Source organism: Cherax quadricarinatus, chromosome 35 (assembly GCF_038502225.1).
Source record: "Cherax quadricarinatus isolate ZL_2023a chromosome 35, ASM3850222v1, whole genome shotgun sequence".
NCBI classification, from domain to species: Eukaryota; Metazoa; Arthropoda; class Malacostraca; order Decapoda; family Parastacidae; genus Cherax; species Cherax quadricarinatus.
The window spans coordinates 29,959,163-29,980,869 of NC_091326.1; the positions used below are offsets into that span (position 1 = coordinate 29,959,163).

A 21,707-nucleotide genomic window follows, 5' to 3' on the forward strand; every position below is an offset into this window, starting at 1 on the left:
CAGGGTAGAGAAGGGGTGTACTGGGTGACACAGGATAAAAATGAGGGCGGGTTAGAGAGGGGGCGTTAGTAGTACCATAGAGTGGGTTGGAGAGGAGGTGGCATGGGGATGGTACTGGATGAAGAGGAGTCGGTCGTGTTGGCTTAAGAGGGGGCGTGGACAATAGAGGGGAATGAAGAGGAGGGGGCGTGTGTAGTGGTGGAGGCAGGAGTGGGGAGAAGTGTGGAGTGGAGTAGGGGGTAATGGGAGGGGATGCTACTGTTTCAAGCAAGTGGGAGGTGACAACAACGTGTAGGCAGGTACGTCAATCTGTCACCAAGCAACCACTACGTAAACACACTTCTTGCACCACTCACCTTCCTCCCTCACATCTACATTGCACTGGGAAACCGCCAGAGAAAGATGTACACAGAACAAACTGTTAATATGACGATTTTACCCAAGTTTAACCTTGCAAGTTAATTCAGAGTTTCATTTAATTTAAAAAACGAAATAGAGTTTTCGCAATACTAGATCTGAATGTGAGAAGTGTAATATATCTGTGTCTTTATACTTTACATAAATTAACAGTATGCTAACAGCCTGAAACAATGTAATTAAAGTTTAATTACTGTGGAAAATCGAATGTATCATCATGTCCTGCCGGTAGAAACGTTTGGGCTCCCTTCTGTAGGTAAGTTATAATTTAGCTTGTGTAATGTATACATACTCCCCAGTAAAGTTCTAGAGGTGGTATATATATATATATATATATATATATATATATATATATATATATATATATATATATATATATATATATATATATATATATATATATATATATATATATATATATATATATAATGTGTGTGTGTATGTGTGCGTGTGAGTGTGTGTGTGAGTGTGTGTGTGAGTGTGTGTGTGTGTGTGTGTGTGTGTGTGTGTGTGTGTGTGTGTGTGTGTGTGTGTGTGTGTGTGTGTGTGTGTGTGTGTGTGTGTGTGTGTGTGTGTCATGCCGTATAGGTAAAATTGGTCAATTAACAAGAACTCATTTATATTAAGCCCTTTCTAAAATATTCTCTTATACGTTTGAAGATACATTTTTTTTCATTTATATTATTGTAAAAATTAATAATTTTGTACCAAAAGAATCTATAAATATATTGAACAACTATTGTGACATGACACATCCCTGTCTAAGGTCTACTTTTACTGGGAAATAATCTCCCACTCTTCTACATACTCTAGCCTCACTATTCTTGTAAAGACTCATCACTGCTTTCAATAACCTAACTCATATTCCATACATTTGCAACATCTGCCACATTGCCCCTCTATCCACCCTGTCATACGCCTTTTCCAAATCCATAAATGCCATAAAAACCTCTTTACCCTTCTCTAAATACTGTTCACCTATGTTTCACTGTGAACACTTGGTCTACACACCCCCTACACTTCCTAAAGCCTCCTTGTTCATTTGCTGTCCTATTCTCCGTCTTACTCGTAATCCCTTCAATATTAAATCTACTATACTCTTTATCAGGTATACTCAACAGACTTTTTCCCCCATAATTTTTACACTCTTTTTTTCTTAAGTCATTATTCAAAAACTACGTATGTTCTCTGCCAATCCCTAGGTACCTTACCCTCCTCCATACATCTATTAAATAAAATCACTAACCACTCCAAAACTATATCCCACCTGCTTTTAACATTTTTATCTTTATCCCATCATTCCCAGCTGCCTTACCCCCTTTCATTCTACTCGCTGCCTCACGAACTTCCCTCACACTCACAACTGGTTCTTCCTAACTCCTATCTCCAAAATTATTAAAATAAAAAATGAAGCGCTAAACCTACAAGGGTCATACAGTGCAGCAAGGCAGGGAAGGGTGCAGGGTTTTGGATAGCTAGAGGGAGACAGAATATTATTAGATCATGCAGTGCAGCCGGGCAGTGGAAAGTGCATGGGTAGAGAGTAGCAAGAGGGAGAGGTAGAAAGGGCTGTGAGGAGTGGTAGAGGCATCATCATCGTCAAAGTTTGTGCAATAAATCAGTTACTGTCAAAAAGCCAACGAGAGACTCTGGGTTAAAGGAGAGTCCATCAGCAAGAAGGTAAGAAGAAGTAAGGGCATTTGAGCGATGACAAAGTCGGAGGTAAATTCTGAGTGCGCAATGATAGAATGGACAGTCCAACAGAATATGGCTAACAAAAACTGGCACCTGACAAGTCTCACAGAGTGGAACAGGGCACCTCTCCTTGAGATATCCGTGAGTAAGACGAGTGTGGCCGATGCGAAGGCGGGAGAGAGTAGTCTCCCAACCTCGACATTGATGACAAGAAGATGGCCAGAAACTTACACATGGTTTAATAGAATGAAATTTATTATGTAGGAAATCAGACCAACGGTGTTGTCAACAGGTGCGAAGGTGGGTAGAAATCTCTGCCAAATTGTCTGTGAATGGAACACCTCTATATGAAACTGGGAGGTCATGTACTGCTGACCGTGCAGCAGTGTCTGCCTCTTCATTGCCCTGTACATCAACATGACCAGGGACCCAATAAAAAACAATATCTTTGTGCCTGCTAGAGATACGGCATAGCCAAAGTTGGATACAAACTAAGGGGGTGAGATGAATCACATTTTCGTATAGCCTGCAAAGCACTAAGGGAGTCTGAAACTACCACAAATGGTGACACAGGCATAGATATAATACGGATAAGTGCTAAGAGAATTGTATAAAATTCATCTGTAAAAGTACTAGCCGAAGCTAATAAATGCCTTCATATGAAGCTGTCTGGATACATTGCTGCAAATCGGACACCGTCAGAAACCATCAGTTCCAAGTCTTGACATGAGAATGAGACTGGAGCTGTTTAAGATAAAGAGAGCGAGAAGCATTCGGGCTTTGGCGCATGACAGTGGGGAAGAACAGACACGAGCCGTCGAACCGTCGGAACTTCCCAAGGAAAAAAGGAAAAATTAGATGCTACATGAACATAGAAAGATGATAACTGAAGAGAAAACAAGAGCGAATGAAGACGAAGAGAGAAGGAATGGAGTAAACAGGGACGACAAACAAGTAAGGAACTTCTAACATCCCTTACCATCCTGCACATAGAAGGACGAGAGCGAACAAAAAAGCGGAGGCAATGAGCATCGCGGTGATCGGTCAAGGGTGGAATAATCGTCTCTACATAGAGGATCTCAACAGGTGAAGAGCGAGAAGCACCGAGGCATAAACGTAATTCCTGGTGATGGATGGGATTAAGGCTAGAAAGAGTTGCAGGAGAAGCCATAATCTAGTTTCGATAAAATTAAGCAGAATGCAGTAGAAGGAGAGTTCTACAATCAGACCCCATGAAAGATGAGCGAGGGGTTTTAAGGAGATTCAACCGGCTATAGCAAGTTACCTTCAGAGAGGTAATGTGAGATTTCCTGGATAAGCAACGGTCAAACAGAAGACCGAGAAACCTGACAGTATCACGTTCAGGGATACACAAACCATACAGGTACAATGGATTATCAGGAAAGGTAAAAAATCTAGTGAAAGTAATTTGGTGTATTTTAGTACTAGAAAATTTAAACCCATGTGCAGTGGCCCAATTGGAAACAGAGTTGACCGCATGTTGGAGAGAAACTGCAATGAGGCGACAGTCAGCGCCTGCACAAGCTATAGCAAAGTCATCAACACATGGTGATGACCAGATATTAGATGGAAGAATAAATGCCAGATCATTTATAGCAAGGAGAAAAACTGTGGCGTTCAGGACACATCCCAGGGGAACACCTTCAGCTTGGACAAAGTCCAGGGAAAGTATATTAACCAGAACACGGAAGTGTCTCTCGGATAAGAAGTTCTGAAGGAAAAATGGTAGATTGTCTCGGAGACCTAAGGAGTGAGCATGGATCGAGATGTTATATCTCCAAATTGTGTCATACGCCTTCTCAAAATAAAAAAAGATGAAGATAATAGTGGTTATTGGCAAAGGCATTACGTACATATGTATCTAAATGGAGTAAGGGGCCAATAGTAGAACTGCCCTTATGAAAGCCATATTGACTAGTGGAAAAACTATTGTATGTCTCTAAATACCACACCAAACGTCTATTTACCAGACGTTCCAACACCTTGCAAACCGCACTGGTAAGAGCAATGGGACAATAGTGGGAGGCATCAAGTAGTCCCGAAGTACCTGGTTTACGAAAAGGTACACTGGAAGATTTCCACCGCTGGGGCAGAACTCCTGGCGATCAAATAAGATGATGTAAGAGGACTGCAAGGGCTGACAGATGTAAATGCTGGAGCATACAGATACGAATACCGTCTGGCCCAGCTGCTGATGTTCAGCAAACAGAGAGTGTTGACTCTAATTCCAGAAGCGTAAAACGCACATTGTAAGTCTCTTCTCTGCTAGAAGAAAAGTTTGATGGCTCAAACTCTCTGGCAGATTTGGAGGTACGAAACGAGGTGCAGAGATGGAGCCCCTGGGAGATACGGACAAGATTCAAATTCAAATTCAAATTCAAATTCAAAGTTTATTCTCTATAAGGATTACAATGCTGAGTTTACAGAAATTTGGTTATTGTTTGGTTTACATGTAGTAAAATTGTGATTACAGAGTGTACCACTAGAACGCTTAGCAAGGCTAGGCATTTTGGGCATACTTAGTTTTATTCTTAATTGTAAAATATTACAAATTATGAGGTAAGTTGGTATTATGGCTAAGTGACTAAATACTAGTTTGTGAGTTTAGCAATGTGAATGCTTTTGTTTTGGCACAGTATATAGTTTCAGTATTGGAGTATCACAGGATTCATTATTTTAAGACTGAGATTAATATTTCTGTTTATGGTCAAATGAGTGAGCGAGTGTAAGTGTGAACCACCAGGTGGTATTCGTGTAGTTAGTTGACGGGGTGTATCAGGGAGATAAGATGTTTTCTAATGGTAGTTTTGAAGGTGATGAATGTGTCTGCAGTTCTAGAGTTCTCAGGTAGGGTATTCCAGATTTTAGGGCCTTTGACATACATTGAATTTTTGTAAAGGTTTAGTCGGACACGGGGAATGTCGTAGAGATGTTTGTTTCTGGTGTTATGCCTGTGGGTTCTGTCACAACTATCAAGAAAGCGTTTTAGGTCAAGGTTGATATTAGAGTTTAAGGCCCTGTAGATATAGATTGCACAGTAGAAAGTGTGGATGTACTGAACTGGGAGTAAGTTTAGATCTTTGAAGAGTGGGGGGGTGTGCTGCCAGGGATGGGATTTAGTGATTATTCTTACTGCAGCTTTTTGTTGGGTTATTATTGGCTTTAGGTGTGTTGCTGCAGTTGATCCCCAAGCACAAATAGCATAGGTGAGGTATGGATAAATAAGCGAGTGGTATAGTGTGAGAAGGGCATTTTGCGGCACGTAGTATCGTATCTTGGAGAGGATCCCAACCGTTTTGGATACTTTTTTGGCTATATGCTGGATATGGGTGCTGAAATTCAGGTTGTTGTCAAGGTATAAGCCTAGGAATTTTCCCCCATTATTTCTGGTAATTAGAGTGTTGTCAATCTTAATGTTAATTTGTGCATCTCCTGTTCTGCTACCAAACATAATATAGTAAGTTTTGTCAGTGTTAAGCGTAAGTTTATTGGCTGTCATCCAAGTCGATATTTTAATCAGCTCCTCATTCACAATGGTGTTGAGGGTGGCAAGATTAGGGTGAGAGATGACATAAGTCGTGTCATCAGCAAAGAGAATGGGTTTCAGGTGTTGGGATACGTTTGGAAGGTCATTGATGTATATGAGGAAGAGCAGGGGACCAAGGACACTTCCCTGCGGAACTCCAGTATCAAGTGGCCGTGTTGCTGATGCTGTGTCTTTAATGGTGACGTACTGATACCTATTAGTAATGTAAGATTTGAAATAAGCAAGCGCATGGCCTCTTATACCGTAGTGGTCAAGTTTGTGGAGTAGGATTTCGTGGTTTACTGTGTCAAAAGCTTTTCTTAGGTCAATAAAAATTCCTAGTGGATATTCCTTATTTTCCAATGCTGTGTAAAGCAGATCTAGCATTTTTATGATTGCATCATTAGTGCTCTTATTTTTCCTGAATCCAAACTGGCAGGGGTTGAGTATGTTTTGAGCCGTTATAAATGAATAGTCTCCTGTGTACGAGTTTCTCAAAGATTTTGGATAGCAATGGTAAGTTAGATATTGGCCTATAGTTGTTTAAGTCTGTAGGGTCACCACCTTTATGTATTGGTGTAACCCTTGCCATCTTGAGTAGTTTCGGGAAGGTGCTAGTCTCTATTGACTTGTTAAAAAGTAATGAAATAGCATGCGAAAGGACATGGGCTGCTCGCTTGTACAGTAATGGTGGGACATGAGACAGATTCCCCGAGTTATTTTTAAGTGACTTTATGATCTCAATGACTTCCGTGGGCTCAGTTGGTGCAAGATAGAAGGAATTAGGGAAATTTCCATCTAGGTAGTTCCCGGCATGGGCATTGGTATGTGGGATTTTACTGGCGAGATTAGATCCTATGTTTGAGAAGAAGTCGTTTGTCTTGTTAGCTGTGTCAGTGGGATGTAGTGGTGTTTCATTAGTTTTAGTTAGGACAATATTCTTGGTTTTTCTCAGTTTGTGGGTCCCTAGAATCTGAGAGAGTGTTTTCCAGGTCTTTTTTATATCTCCTCTAGTGTCTGTGAATCTACTGGAGTAGTATAGTTGTTTGGCTTTTTTTATTACTTTGGTGAGAGCTGATGAATAGTGTTTAAGAGTATCTTTGTGTATTAAGCCCTGTCTATATTGCTTTTCATATTGGTGTTTCTTGTCAATGGATTTCAGAATGGTGCTGGTTAGCCATGGGCAACCAAGCCGTTTGTTTGTGATCTGTTTTGTTTTTATAGGACAATGTTTGTTGTATAGTCTAAGTAATTTGTTAAGAAAGATGTCTGTCCAGTCATCAATACCATTGGCCTTGGAGAATTCTGTAGGCCAATCAACAGTCTCTAGGTCAGCTGTGAACTTCCTTACTGAGGCCTCGTCATGGAGTCTAAATGAGACTTTGTTGTATTCAAGTGGTGGTTTACTAATGTTTGTCAGGAGGAAGGTAGGGTAGTGGTCTGTAGTGCTATCTGTGATTATCCCTGATTTAAGGGGGGCTAGTATATTGGTCTATATGTGGTCTATTATGGTTGCACTTGTCTCAGTGAGCCTGGTTGGTTTAGTTATTGTTGGTATGAGAAGTGTGTTGTTCATATTGTTGATGAAATCAGTTACAGGTTGATCATCTAGTAAGCCAAGGTTGATGTTGAAGTCTCCAGCCAAGAGAAGGTGGTGCTTATTCATTTGTCTGTTTGTTATTAGTGACTTTAATTTCTCACTGAAATTTGGGATGTTTGTGTGAGGTATCCGGTAAATGGCACCGATTGTTATAGGCGTCTTAAGTTTTTTTACAGTAAAATTAGCAAAAATGTATTCCCCATATTCATCACTAAAGCAAGTGGTGCTAAGACAAGATAATTGGTTAGAGTAATAGATTGCAATACCACCCCCAACTTGGTTTGTTCTGCAGTTGTGAATTGCTGTGTATCCTGGTAGAGGGTAGATATCTATTGTGTCCTGCTTAACCCAGGTCTCAGTAAGAATAATGCAGGAGAAGGGTGTCTTTAGTGATTCAAGGAGTGCTAGGAGGTCATCATAGTGTTTGCTTAAGGACCTGATGTTGTAGTTAAGTACTGATAGACTTTTAGCATTGTTTAGGATAGTGCTGGCTTGTGATGCTGTGTAATAAAGGCAGTTACTTTCCAATAGGTTTTGATTGGGTGTCAGATTATGGAGGTTTAGATCAGGGTCAATGTGATCAATCATCTTCTAGGTTTAAAATTATGGTTATTTATATCCTGAGTTGTGTGTTGAGTTCTACTACTGATATCTGTAGTGGTAGGAAGTTTGGACAAGTATATAGCTAGAGTATTTTGGTCATGTAGGGTATAGTCACTACTACACATAATGAAGTTGATGTTGTCTGTGTTGTGCTGGAATGAACTAAAGTACAACTAGGTATAAACTAGTAATATAAAAATACAAATTAAAAATAGAACAAGACTCTCACTTGTAATTGCACTAAGGTCTAATAATGACTTTTGTGGAGTCTATGTTTTGAGCTAGAGTGAGCTAAAGTACAATAGGTTTAATCTAATAATATAAAAGTACAAATTAAAAATAGCACTAGTCTCTCACTAGTAATTGCACTATGGTCTAATATAGTGAATTTGGTATTGACTATGTCTTGAGGTAGAATGAGCTATGGTACAACTGAATTTAATCTAATAATATAAGTTCGGTAGCAATGTTAAAAGGGTTAGCTATAGCAACACTGGCAACCCGAAGGATGACAGCCGGGTCTGGAGAGTATTTGCCACCCAGTTTCCGAATATTTTTTCCAGACTGCGCTCACAGAGGGAGCCGAAGTGACGGTAGAAACATAATCCCACCAACAAGTGCGTTTAGCTTCGCGGATGACATGGCGGGCGGCTGCTCTTGTCCACTTAAAATCAAGTAGGCGCTCTGTGGTCCTATTGTACTGATATCTTCCCCCACGCTGCGTGTTTCAAACGTACTGCACGAGCGCAAGCAGGAGACCGCCAAGGCACGCACCTTGGGGTATAGAATGTGAAGCTGCGGTTAAAACTGAGGTCGAGAAGAGGTGTAACAGCTTATCAATGGAGGACGAAAGAAGATCCTCACTAAAAGCAGTTTAACGCGAGTTAAATTGCCAGCGGGGGCTGCGAGATGGTGAGTACAAATAAGAAGTAACGATGATTGGAAAAGGATCTCTGTCATGCAAGTCTGGGAAGACAGATCAAATAAAGTCTAGTGCAACTGAGGAAGAGCAAACCGAGAGATCGATGCAAGAGAGAGATGGAGAACGAGGATCAAAACTGGTGGGAGTACCTATATTTAAAACATGGAGGGGGAGAGAAGTGAGAAAATCTTCCAACTGAATTCCACAAGGGTAACAGTGAGACCCACCCTAAAGGAAATGGAGTGCATTAAAATCGCCAAGTAGCAGAAGTGGTGTCGGTAAGGAAGAAACCAGAAATGCAAAATATGGGATAGATAATGCCCGAGAAGGAGAGAGATTCAAAGAACAGATTGTGTAACACTTAGTCAAGTGGATGCGTGATGTAGTGTAATGCAGCGAAGTAAGAACAAAGAGCTGATGGTATAGAATACCAGTACATATAAGAAGTGCACTGTCATTAAAGGTTACATTGGGAATAGGATCCAATGAATATAATAAAACATAACTCGGGATGGGATGGATAACAGCGGAGCGTTATTTGAGTTCTTCAGTTTCCATCTTTCTTCATCCGAGATTGCAGACTCAAGGCACAAGCTATCCTCAACAAACCGCCATGGAACAGCCCTCTAAGCAGCTCATAGTGCTCCCAGGTGGTGATGTTGCCACGGATACTCGCCGGGCACTTGCTAAGAATATCAACGTTTCCACTATAAACACATCATCTATCAAAGACCTCACTACGAAATGCAGCCCCACACCTCTAACTTCCGCAGCAGGCGTTTACACCATCCCCTGTGGATTTTGTCCCAAGAAATATGTAGGCGGGACAAGCAGAGATCTTGCGGTCCACCTGAACGAGCATCGAAGTGCCTGTAACAGAGACGATTTAAGGTACGCCTGTGTCTTCCACAGAGACTCCACGAGATGAGGCACAACCCGTTCTCACCGAACAAGATCTTAGACGCCGACGGTGTCTAGAAGCCTCGCTAATTGCCGTCACCGACACAATAGAACGTAACACTGGAAGCCACAAAATTTCTAAAACATTAGCATACATGATACTCAACCAGGCAAAGCAGCATCTACCCAGCAACACAGGTGTGAGGGAAAAGTTCAATAGAAAGGAGTAGAGAGGGAGTGTATAGTAACAATAGTTTCATTGCCAGCTACTTGTTAAGGTAGGGTAAGTCAAGCTCCCACTATTCCCGCCTTTTTTCCCCTCCCAGAAAGTGATAGTTTCATTGCCGGCTACTTGTTAAGGTAGGGTACGTCAAGCTCCCGCTATCCCTTCCCCTCCTTCTTCCCCCCCCCCCCCCCGAAAGGTGACGTGTGGGGCTCCGGTCCAAATAGTAATCACTAGACTCACAGCTCCCAGCACTACTGTAAGTACATGCCTGCCTTGTATTCTAGTGGATTTATTGGTTGAAAGCTTCACTTTTGACCAATAATAAACTTAGTCCTTTCAGTGTTGCTCTAGGTTGACTGTTGTGATAATCACCACATCTTTTAGGTATTGTACTTATCATGGAGAGTGATTTCTTAAGCAGTGGGTAACCTGTCTATCTTTCCAGCTTGGATGACAGAGAGGGTCACCTGCCAATCAATGAGGAGAACTGATGGAGATGGACTAACATCCTGAGACTTCCCCTTTTTGGAATTAGTTACCTGTGCACCTGTATGAAATTGCAGGATGTAACCCCTCATCATTGCAGCGGTAAAGAACCTGCTTTCCTGTCATCGGGATAGAATACTCAAGGCTATACTGTGAAGAACTAGCCAGTGGGTTGTAACCAACACCTGCGACCCCCCCCCATCATCGGCAACGGCTACGATTTCAACACTCAGTGTCACCAACACCAGACACCAGTATATATATATTAGCTTTGAATTCAGTTATCATTTATATTTTTCATTTTTCATTTTCTTTAAATGTAGGATTAATATTTCATATTTAAGTGTTTTATATTTTCTATATAATAAAGTGTTTATGTTTGTCTGCTATTATTTCTTTTTCTATTCACTAATTTTCCTGAGGAGGAGCCAGCCTTGGTAAAACTGTCTGAAGTTGTTACAGGGCTGAGTAAGCCTTCACAAGTGGCGACCTTGCCAGGATCAACTCTACTGAATCAAGATTCAACTCCATCTCGAATCTACCATTGGAACTTCAACGCCGCATACCACAGACGGTTGCCACCAGCCATGAGTAATCATTCTCTATGGTAGGACTACAGTACAGGTATTTAAAATATTTGGTGATTGTTATAGTCTCAATTTATTGTAAGTCAAGTCAAGGCAGGAATACTAGTTAATTCTGCCATCTACTTTTGTGTGAGCTTGAAACACTTTGGAGGATTAGACTCTAGGGACCCGAGATTTTCCAGTGACAATTTGTTTCATTGAGCTCTTTATTATATCAAGGGAACTGTCGGTGAGAAGATTGGATGGTCAAGGGACCCCATTCTACTTACTGTTTGCTCGGAGCCGGCATAGAACCCTTCGTTTTAATTAATACATATTGTTTAATTGAAGTAGGGATCGAGCCCTCTGGTTTATTTACAGTTTGAGCGGAGCAGGAATTGAACCCTCCGTTTTCTTTAATACCCGTTTCATTTCCCCTGATAGTTTAAGTTATTCTTGCAAGTATGGATGAATACCAGTTTTGGATGAATGCTGGAAGTAAGTTAGGAATAACTGGGAAAAATTTAGAATCTTTCATTAGTGCTAAGATCCAGGAAAGACTTGAAAGAGAGAGAATTGAGAGAGAAGAAAGACAGTTAGAAAGGGAAAGAGAAGAAGAAAAGGAGAGAGAGAGAATCGAAAGAGAAGAGAAAAAGGAGAGAGAGAGAATCGAAAGAGAAGAGAAAAAGGAGAGAGAGAGAATTGAGAGAGAAATCCAAGAAAGACAGTTAGAAGGAGAGAGAGAAGACAAAAAGGAGCGTGACAGACTTGATCGTGAGGAGAGAGCTAGAGTACGTGAAGAAAAAGTTAAATTAAGAGAACTTGAGGAAAGAGCAAAGGATAGAGAAGTTGAGGAAAAAGCTAGAGAACGTGAGGAAAAAGCTAGAGAATGTGAGAAAAAAGCTAGAGAACGTGAGGAAAAAGCTAGAGAACTTGAGTTAACAGAGAGAGAAAAGGATCGCGAGCTCAAAAAATATCGCCTTGAATTAGAGAATAGAAAGTTAACTCTTACACAACAACAATTAGAGGAAGGAGTAATTGAACATCATGCAGCTAGTGCATATATTCCAACACCTAATTTACCTCCCTTCACAGAGGGGGAAGACATAACTTCATACATTGTCAGATTTGAAAATACCGCTACTTTCTGTGAATGGCCTACTGACACCTGGGCTACCAGGTTAGGAATGTTATTTTCCGGTACAGCTTTGAATATCTATGCAACTTTGTCGCAGGATATTATATGTAATTATAACCTACTGAAGAAAGCAATCCTTAAAGCACACCAAAAAACCACTAATTCTTACAGGAAAGATTTCAGGTATGCCACCTTACAGCCTGGCCAGAACTTTCAGCAGTTACAGGTAACACTCTTTCGTTTGTTCGACTTTTGGATAGAGAGTTCAGGAATTGATCACAGTTAGGAATCTCTTAGAGACTTCATGGTTGCTGACCAGTTCCTGACAGCTCTTCCTCACCAGATACGAACATTCATTAGAGAACGTAACCTGATTAAAGCTGAGGAAGTTGCTGAGGCTGCTGACCTGTATGCTGAGGCTCACAATTCCTATAAAGACCTAAAGGGATCGAACCCTAATGGCAAGGGTTCATCAGACCTTAAGAAATCAAAGCCTCTAGTAGAAAGTAAAATGACTTCTTTTATTCCTGTTTGTCATTTGTGTGGTGTTAAGGGACATAAACGTCCAGATTGTCCTTCTAAGAAGGTCCAAAAAGTTGGAAGATGTTTTAAAGACTGTAATGACCAAGCACCCTTCTGTTCAGGAACAGTTAATGGACTTAATGTATCTACCATTTTACGAGACACTGGATGCACATGTATAGGCATTTCTGATAAGCTGTTCCCTAACCTTAAAGAAACTCAGTATTCAAATTAAATTCAGATGAGATAGACTATTCCATTTTAGTTGTTCCAAGTCAATGCAGAGAGACTGTTCTTAAAATGGCTCATGAGCTGCCAGTGGCCGGACATTTCTCGCATCGTAAAACCTTCAATAAAATTAGGGAAACCTATTTTTGGCCAAAAATGTCCTCAGATATCACTACCTATTGTAGATCGTGTAAAGTTTGCCAACTGTCATCCTCCCGAGGTACCAGGCGAGTACCTATGGTCAAAATGCCAGACTTTACGGTACCTTTTGAAAGAGTAGCTATTGACATCGTTGGTCCTTTATCTCCACTGTCAGCTGGGGGACATAGATATGTATATTAACATTAGTTGATTATGCTTCGAGTTTCCCTGAAGCCATACCCTTAAAGACCATAACTACTACAGAGGTGGCTGAAGCCCTTTTGTCCATCTTCTCCAGAGTGGGCATCCCTAGAGAAATTTTGTCTGACCGTGGGACACAATTCACATCTGACTTAATGCAACATCTATACCAACTTCTGGGAGTGAAGCCTCTCTTCACCACACACTATCATCCCAGCTGTAATGGGAGGATTGAGCGCCAGCATTCGATTCTCAAGTCCATTTTAAGGAAACTTTGTTCCCTTAAACCTAAGGAGTGGCATCGTTACCTACCCTGTGCTTTGTTTGCCATGAGGGAAGTTCCCAGTGACTCTTTGGGGTTTTCACCTTTTGAACTTCTCTATGGTAGACAGGCCAGAGGCCCATTGTCCATCCTTCATGACTTATGGACTAATGAGGAGATGAGTGCTGAGGTTCAGTCTTCTTACCAGTTTCTCCTTGACCTTAGATCCAAACTTGAGGAGACCTCTGACATAGTTTCGAAAAACCTAAGCTTGTCAATGGACCAGTACAAAACCTATTTTGATTCCAAAAGTCAGAGGAGAAGTTTTAAAGTAGTCACATGATCTCATCGTCTACCCGTCCTCATCCCAACATAGCATTCTTCAGGTCACTCACACCTCATTTTTTTTTTTTTATTATCACACCGGCCGATTCCCACCAAGGCAGGGTGGCCCGAAAAAGAAAAACTTTCACCATCATTCACTCCATCACTGTCTTGCCAGAAGGGTGCTTTACACTACAGTTTTTAAACTGCAACATTAACACCCCTCCTTCAGAGTGCAGGCACTGTACTTCCCATCTCCAGGACTCAAGTCCGGCCTGCCGGTTTCCCTGAATCCCTTCATAAATGTTACTTTGCTCACACTCCAACAGCACGTCAAGTATTAAAAACCATTTGTCTCCATTCACTCCTATCAAACACGCTCACGCATGCCTGCTGGAAGTCCAAGCCCCTCGCACACAAAACCTCCTTTACCCCCTCCCTCCAACCCTTCCTAGGCCGACCCCTACCCCGCCTTCCTTCCACTACAGACTGATACACTCTTGAAGTCATTCTGTTTCGCTCCATTCTCTCTACATGTCCGAACCACCTCAACAACCCTTCCTCAGCCCTCTGGACAACAGTTTTGGTAATCCCGCACCTCCTCCTAACTTCCAAACTACGAATTCTCTGCATTATATTCACACCACACATTGCCCTCAGACATGACATCTCCACTGCCTCCAGCCTTCTCCTCGCTGCAACATTCATCACCCACGCTTCACACCCATATAAGAGCGTTGGTAAAACTATACTCTCATACATTCCCCTCTTTGCCTCCAAGGACAAAGTTCTTTGTCTCCACAGACTCCTAAGTGCACCACTCACTCTTTTTCCCTCATCAATTCTATGATTCACCTCATCTTTCATAGACCCATCCGCTGACACGTCCACTCCCAAATATCTGAATACGTTCACCTCCTCCATACTCTCTCCCTCCAATCTGATATTCAATCTTTCATCACCTAATCTTTTTGTTATCCTCATAACCTTACTCTTTCCTGTATTCACCTTTAATTTTCTTCTTTTGCACACCCTACCAAATTCATCCACCAATCTCTGCAACTTCTCTTCAGAATCTCCCAAGAGCACAGTGTCATCAGCAAAGAGCAGCTGTGACAACTCCCACTTTGTGTGTGATTCTTTATCTTTTAACTCCACGCCTCTTGCCAAGACCCTCGCATTTACTTCTCTTACAACCCCATCTATAAATATATTAAACAACCACGGTGACATCACACATCCTTGTCTAAGGCCTACTTTTACTGGGAAAAAATTCCCCTCTTTCCTACATACTCTAACTTGAGCCTCACTATCCTCGTAAAAACTCTTCACTGCTTTCAGTAACCTACCTCCTACACCATACACTTGCAACATCTGCCACATTGCCCCCCTATCCACCCTGTCATACGCCTTTTCCAAATCCATAAATGCCACAAAGACCTCTTTAGCCTTATCTAAATACTGTTCACTTATATGTTTCACTGTAAACACCTGGTCCACACACCCCCTACCTTTCCTAAAGCCTCCTTGTTCATCTGCTATCCTATTCTCCGTCTTACTCTTAATTCTTTCAATTATAACTCTACCATACACTTTACCAGGTACACTCAACAGACTTATCCCCCTATAATTTTTGCACTCTCTTTTATCCCCTTTGCCTTTATACAAAGGAACTATGCATGCTCTCTGCCAATCCCTAGGTACCTTACCCTCTTCCATACATTTATTAAATAATTGCACCAACCACTCCAAAACTATATCCCCACCTGCTTTTAACATTTCTATCTTTATCCCATCAATCCCGGCTGCCTTACCCCCTTTCATTTTACCTACTGCCTCACGAACTTCCCCCACACTCACAACTGACTCTTCCTCACTCCTACAAGATGTTATTCCTCCTTGCCCTATACACGAAATCACAGCTTCCCTATCTTCATCAACATTTAACAATTCCTCAAAATATTCCTTCCATCTTCCCAATACCTCTAACTCTCCATTTAATAACTCTCCTCTCCTATTTTTAACTGACAAATCCATTTGTTCTCTAGGCTTTCTTAACTTGTTAATCTCACTCCAAAACTTTTTCTTATTTTCAACAAAATTTGTTGATAACATCTCACCCACTCTCTCATTTGCTCTCTTTTTACATTGCTTCACCACTCTCTTAACTTCTCTCTTTTTCTCCATATACTCTTCCCTCCTTGCATCACTTCTACTTTGTAAAAACTTCTCATATGCTAACTTTTTCTCCCTTACTACTCTCTTTACATCATCATTCCACCAATCGCTCCTCTTCCCTCCTGCACCCACTTTCCTGTAACCACAAACTTCTGCTGAACACTCTAACACTACATTTTTAAACCTACCCCATACCTCTTCGACCCCATTGCCTATGCTCTCATTAGCCCATCTATCCTCCAATAGCTGTTTATATCTTACCCTAACTGCCTCCTCTTTTAGTTTATAAACCTTTACCTCTCTCTTCCCTGATGCTTCTATTCTCCTTGTATCCCATCTACCTTTTACTCTCAGTGTAGCTACAACTAGAAAGTGATCTGATATATCTGTGGCCCCTCTATAAACATGTACATCCTGAAGTCTACTCAACAGTCTTTTATCTACCAATACATAATCCAACAAACTACTGTCATTTCGCCCTACATCATATCGTGTATACTTATTTATCCTCTTTTTCTTAAAATATGTATTACCTATAACTAAACCCCTTTCTATACAAAGTTCAATCAAAGGGCTCCCATTATCATTTACACCTGGCACCCCAAACTTACCTACCACACCCTCTCTAAAAGTTTCTCCTACTTTAGCATTCAAGTCCCCTACCACAATTACTCTCTCACTTGGTTCAAAGGCTCCTATACATTCACTTAACATCTCCCAAAATCTCTCTCTCTCCTCTGCATTCCTCTCTTCTCCAGGTGCATACACGCTTATTATGACCCACTTCTCGCATCCAACCTTTACTTTAATCCACATAATTCTTGAATTTACACATTCATATTCTCTTTTCTCCTTCCATAACTGATCATTTAACATTACTGCTACCCCTTCCTTTGCTCTAACTCTCTCAGATACTCCAGATTTAATCCCATTTATTTCCCCCCACTGAAACTCTCCTACCCCCTTCAGCTTTGTTTCGCTTAGGGCCAGGACATCCAACTTCTTTTCATTCATAACATCAGCAATCATCTGTTTCTTGTCATCCGCACTACATCCACGCACATTTAAGCAACCCAGTTTTATAAAGTTTTTCTTCTTCTCTTTTTTAGTAATTGTATACAGGAGAAGGGGTTACTAGCCCATTGCTCCCGGCATTTTAGTCGCCTCATACGACACGCATGGCTTACGGAGGAAAGATTCTTTTCCACTTCCCCATGGACAATAGAAGAAATAAAAAGAACAAGAGCTATTTAGAAAAAGGAGAAAAACCTAGATGTATGTATATATATATATATGCATGTGCGTGTCTATGAAGTGTGACCAAAGTGTAAGTAGGAGTAGCAAGATATCCCTGTTATCTTAGCGTGTTTATGAGACAGAAAAAGAAACCAGCAATCCTACCATCATGCAAAACAGTTACAGGTTTTTGTTTCACAGTCATCTGGCAGGACGGTAGTACTTCCCTGGGTGGTTGCTGTCTACCAACCTACTATATATGTATAATGTCTTTCAACCTCTGTATGTTAGAAGTGACCAAGGTCCCAGGACCGAAACGTTTTCTAATAAATATGGTATAGTGTTTGCTTATGTGTCTTTCTAAACCAATTGTCGGTATTTATTGCTAAGGTTTATACCATTTCTATGATTACAATATAACATTTAATTACACATTTGTTTTCCCCTGCCTGGTCATGGATAACTAGATTGTAGCTTTGACTCTCACTGGAGAACCTGGAATAATAGAGTTGACTTCTCTGTTGATCATTTTCTCTATTTGTACATTTGCTTATATACATTTGAGTAAGGTGTCGTTTATTAATGTTTAGCGACGCCATTCAGATCTAATCTCATTTTATTTCGTTTTCAGACACTATGAAATAGTGGTGAACTTGAAGTTGATGAAGCACACAAGTCTTGATAGATATATTGATGTTCATCTGTACATGAGCTCCTAAACTTTGCTCGGCGCTACATTTAAAAAGGCTACAAACACTGAAGCGAGACGTGGCCATTAAGCTCCGTTCATCTGCCAGGACATTTAGTTCCAGTCAACATGGAAAATCATCGATCGCACAATCAGCTTGTGAAACTTGAGCGTATGTGGGATGCATACAGTAGCGGGTCTGTGATCGAGGATCTAAGGCGGAGAGAGCCGTCTCTCACCCCCACACACCGCAATAAACCAGTGTATTCAACTGATAGATGGGCGAGCTTGCCAGCTGCCAAGACTACACATAGAAGACCAAACAGTAGCGATGACAGTGACAGCCACTCTGACAGCTTCGGAAGCAGCACGGGAACAAGTGTCAGTGAAGGTAGCAATTCTATTGGATGCTGTTCTTGCTTGTATCATACATCACGCCGCTCTTCCGCTGAGAGACGTAAGAACAACGGAGCGGTGTTGTCCGCCATGCCCCACCATCGAAAACGATGGTGGCACTGCTTGTCCATGGCAGACGACACAGCCATATTCTTCCTCCTGGGAATATTTACCCTCACATACATGTTGCTCGGCTCACTCATTTTCCAGGTCTTGGAACAGGACTACGAGAAGCATCAGAGGACCGACTTACAGAACACATACAACAAAATGCGCAATAATATGACTGATTCGGTTAACAAGAAAACAGTGGAACTTACTGAAGTTTACGACCTTCTCTACGCGTGGGGCAACATGTCAGCTGCATTATACGCTCCCAGTGACCGAGAACTCTGGGATTTCTTCGGCAGCTTTTACTTCGTTTTTGAGGGTATCTTCACTCTGGGTAAGTTGCAGAAAATACTTTATTATATACTCCTCTTGTTACCATAGGTTATTTAATAATAATAATAATAATAATAATAATAATCCTAGGTAGTAGGTTGGTAGACAGCAGCCGCCCAGGGAGGTACTACCGTCCTGCCAAGTGAGTGTAAAACGGAAACCTGTCATTGTTTTACACGATGGTAGAAGTAGCAAGGTACGTCTTGCTACTTCTACCTACACTTAAGTCACATTACACAGGCATGTACGAGCATGTATATACACACCCCTCTGCAGTTTCTTCTATTTTCTTACTAGTTCTTGTTCTTGTTTATTTCCTCTTATCTCCACGGGGAAGTGGAACAGAATTCTTCCTCCGTAAGCCATGAGTCGTAAAAGGCGACTAAAATGCCGGAAGCAAGGAGCTAGTAACCCCTTCTCCTGTATATTGGAGAAAACTCACACTACTAACAATAGATTAGCTGAGGTAAATGAACATCTTAATCAATTAAAAAACAAAATAAAAAAGAATTGAATGAAATAACTGAAAACGAAATGATATTAAAAAATGAGGAAACTGCGTTGAAATAATAATAATAATAATAATAATAATAATAATAATAATAATAATAATAATAATAATAATAATAACAAAATTATTGTTAAATACAATAGAAGTATGTGGATAATTCACTGGTGTGTAATAAGGGGAAAAATGCGGTCAGTATTGGCTATAGAAGAGGAGGTTCATATACACTTTCAGTGTGAACCATTGTTTTGATGGGTTGGTTGGGTTTAGTGTGGAAAGAATAACAATGTGAGTTTGCATTAATAATGGGACTCTCAGCTAGGAAATGTCGGTGTGTTAAAGTGTTAATAATCAGGTGGCGAGCATGGTGGCGAGCATGGTGGCTAGTATGGTGGCGAGCATGGTGGCTAGTATGGTGGCGAGCATGGTGGCTAGTATGGTGGCGAGCATGGTGGCTAGTATGGTGGCGAGCATGGTGGCTAGTATGGTGGCTAGTATGGTGGCGAGCATGGTGGCGAGCATGGTGGCGAGCATGGTGGCTAGTATGGTGGCTAGTATGGTGGCTAGTATGGTGGCGAGCATGGTGGCGAGCATGGTGGCGAGCATGGTGGCGAGCATGGTGGCTAGTATGGTGGCTAGTATGGTGGCGAGCATGGTGGCGAGCATGGTGGCGAGCATGGTGGCTAGTATGGTGGCTAGTATGGTGGCTAGTATGGTGGCGAGCATGGTGGCGAGCATGGTGGCGAGCATGGTGGCTAGTATGGTGGCTAGTATGGTGGCTAGTATGGTGGCGAGCATGGTGGCGAGCATGGTGGCGAGCATGGTGGCTAGTATGGTGGCTAGTATGGTGGCGAGCATGGTGGCGAGCATGGTGGCGAGCATGGTGGCGAGCATGGTGGCTAGTATGGTGGCTAGTATGGTGGCTAGTATGGTGGCGAGCATGGTGGCGAGCATGGTGGCGAGCATGGTGGCGAGCATGGTGGCGAGCATGGTGGCTAGTATGGTGGCTAGTATGGTGGCTAGTATGGTGGCGAGCATGGTGGCTAGTATGGTGGCTAGTATGGTGGCTAGTATGGTGGCGAGCATGGTGGCGAGCATGGTGGCTAGTATGGTGGCTAGTATGGTGGCTAGTATGGTGGCTAGTATGGTGGCTAGTATGGTGGCGAGCATGGTGGCTAGTATGGTGGCTAGTATGGTGGCTAGTATGGTGGCTAGTATGGTGGCGAGCATGGTGGCTAGTATGGTGGCTAGTATGGTGGCTAGTATGGTGGCGAGCATGGTGGCTAGTATGGTGGCTAGTATGGTGGCGAGCATGGTGGCTAGTATGGTGGCTAGTATGGTGGCGAGCATGGTGGCTAGTATGGTGGCGAGCATGGTGGCGAGCATGGTGGCTAGTATGGTGGCGAGCATGGTGGCTAGTATGGTGGCGAGCATGGTGGCGAGCATGGTGGCTAGTATGGTGGCTAGTATGGTGGCTAGTATGGTGGCGAGCATGGTGGCGAGCATGGTGGCTAGTATGGTGGCGAGCATGGTGGCGAGCATGGTGGCGAGCATGGTGGCGAGCATGGTGGCGAGCATGGTGGCTAGTATGGTGGCGAGCATGGTGGCGAGCATGGTGGCGAGCATGGTGGCTAGTATGGTGGCGAGCATGGTGGCGAGCATGGTGGCTAGTATGGTGGTGAGCATGGTGGCGAGCATGGTGGCGAGCATGGTGGCTAGTATGGTGGCGAGCATGGTGGCGAGCATGGTGGCGAGCATGGTGGCGAGCATGGTGGCTAGTATGGTGGCGAGCATGGTGGCTAATATGGTGGCGAGCATGGTGGCGAGCATGGTGGCTAGTATGGTGGCGAGCATGGTGGCTAGTATGGTGGCGAGCATGGTGGCTAGTATGGTGGCGAGCATGGTGGCGAGCATGGTGGCGAGCATGGTGGCGAGCATGGTGGCTAGTATGGTGGCGAGCATGGTGGCTAGTATGGTGGCGAGCATGGTGGCTAGTATGGTGGCGAGCATGGTGGCGAGCATGGTGGCGAGCATGGTGGCTAGTATGGTGGCTAGTATGGTGGCGAGCATGGTGGCGAGCATGGTGGCGAGCATGGTGGCTAGTATGGTGGCTAGTATGGTGGCTAGTATGGTGGCGAGCATGGTGGCGAGCATGGTGGCGAGCATGGTGGCTAGTATGGTGGCATGGTGGCTAGTATGGTATGGTGGCTAGTATGGTGGCTAGTATGGTGGCGAGCATGGTGGCTAGTATGGTGGCTAGTATGGTGGCTAGTATGGTGGCTAGTATGGTGGCGAGCATGGTGGCTAGTATGGTGGCGAGCATGGTGGCGAGCATGGTGGCTAGTATGGTGGCGAGCATGGTGGCGAGCATGGTGGCTAGTATGGTGGCTACTATGGTGGCTAGTATGGTGGCTAGCATGGTGGCGAGCATGGTGGCTAGTATGGTGGCGAGCATGGTATGGTGGCGAGCATGGTGGCG

At 42.7% G+C, this 21,707-nt stretch overlaps 1 protein-coding gene across 1 annotated transcript in view; it reads left to right on the forward strand.

The window, feature by feature from the left end:
- Window positions 1–308: 308 nt before the first annotated feature.
- Window positions 309–21,707, forward strand: part of LOC128695222 (potassium channel subfamily K member 13-like) — a 73,798-nt gene continuing 52,399 nt past the window's right edge. The window contains exons 1-2 of the mRNA XM_053785739.2: window positions 309–673; window positions 17,824–18,721. Of these exons, the coding sequence (XP_053641714.2) occupies window positions 18,010–18,721 (712 nt within the window). The 5' untranslated portion in view covers window positions 309–673; window positions 17,824–18,009. The remainder of the gene's footprint in view (window positions 674–17,823; window positions 18,722–21,707) is intronic.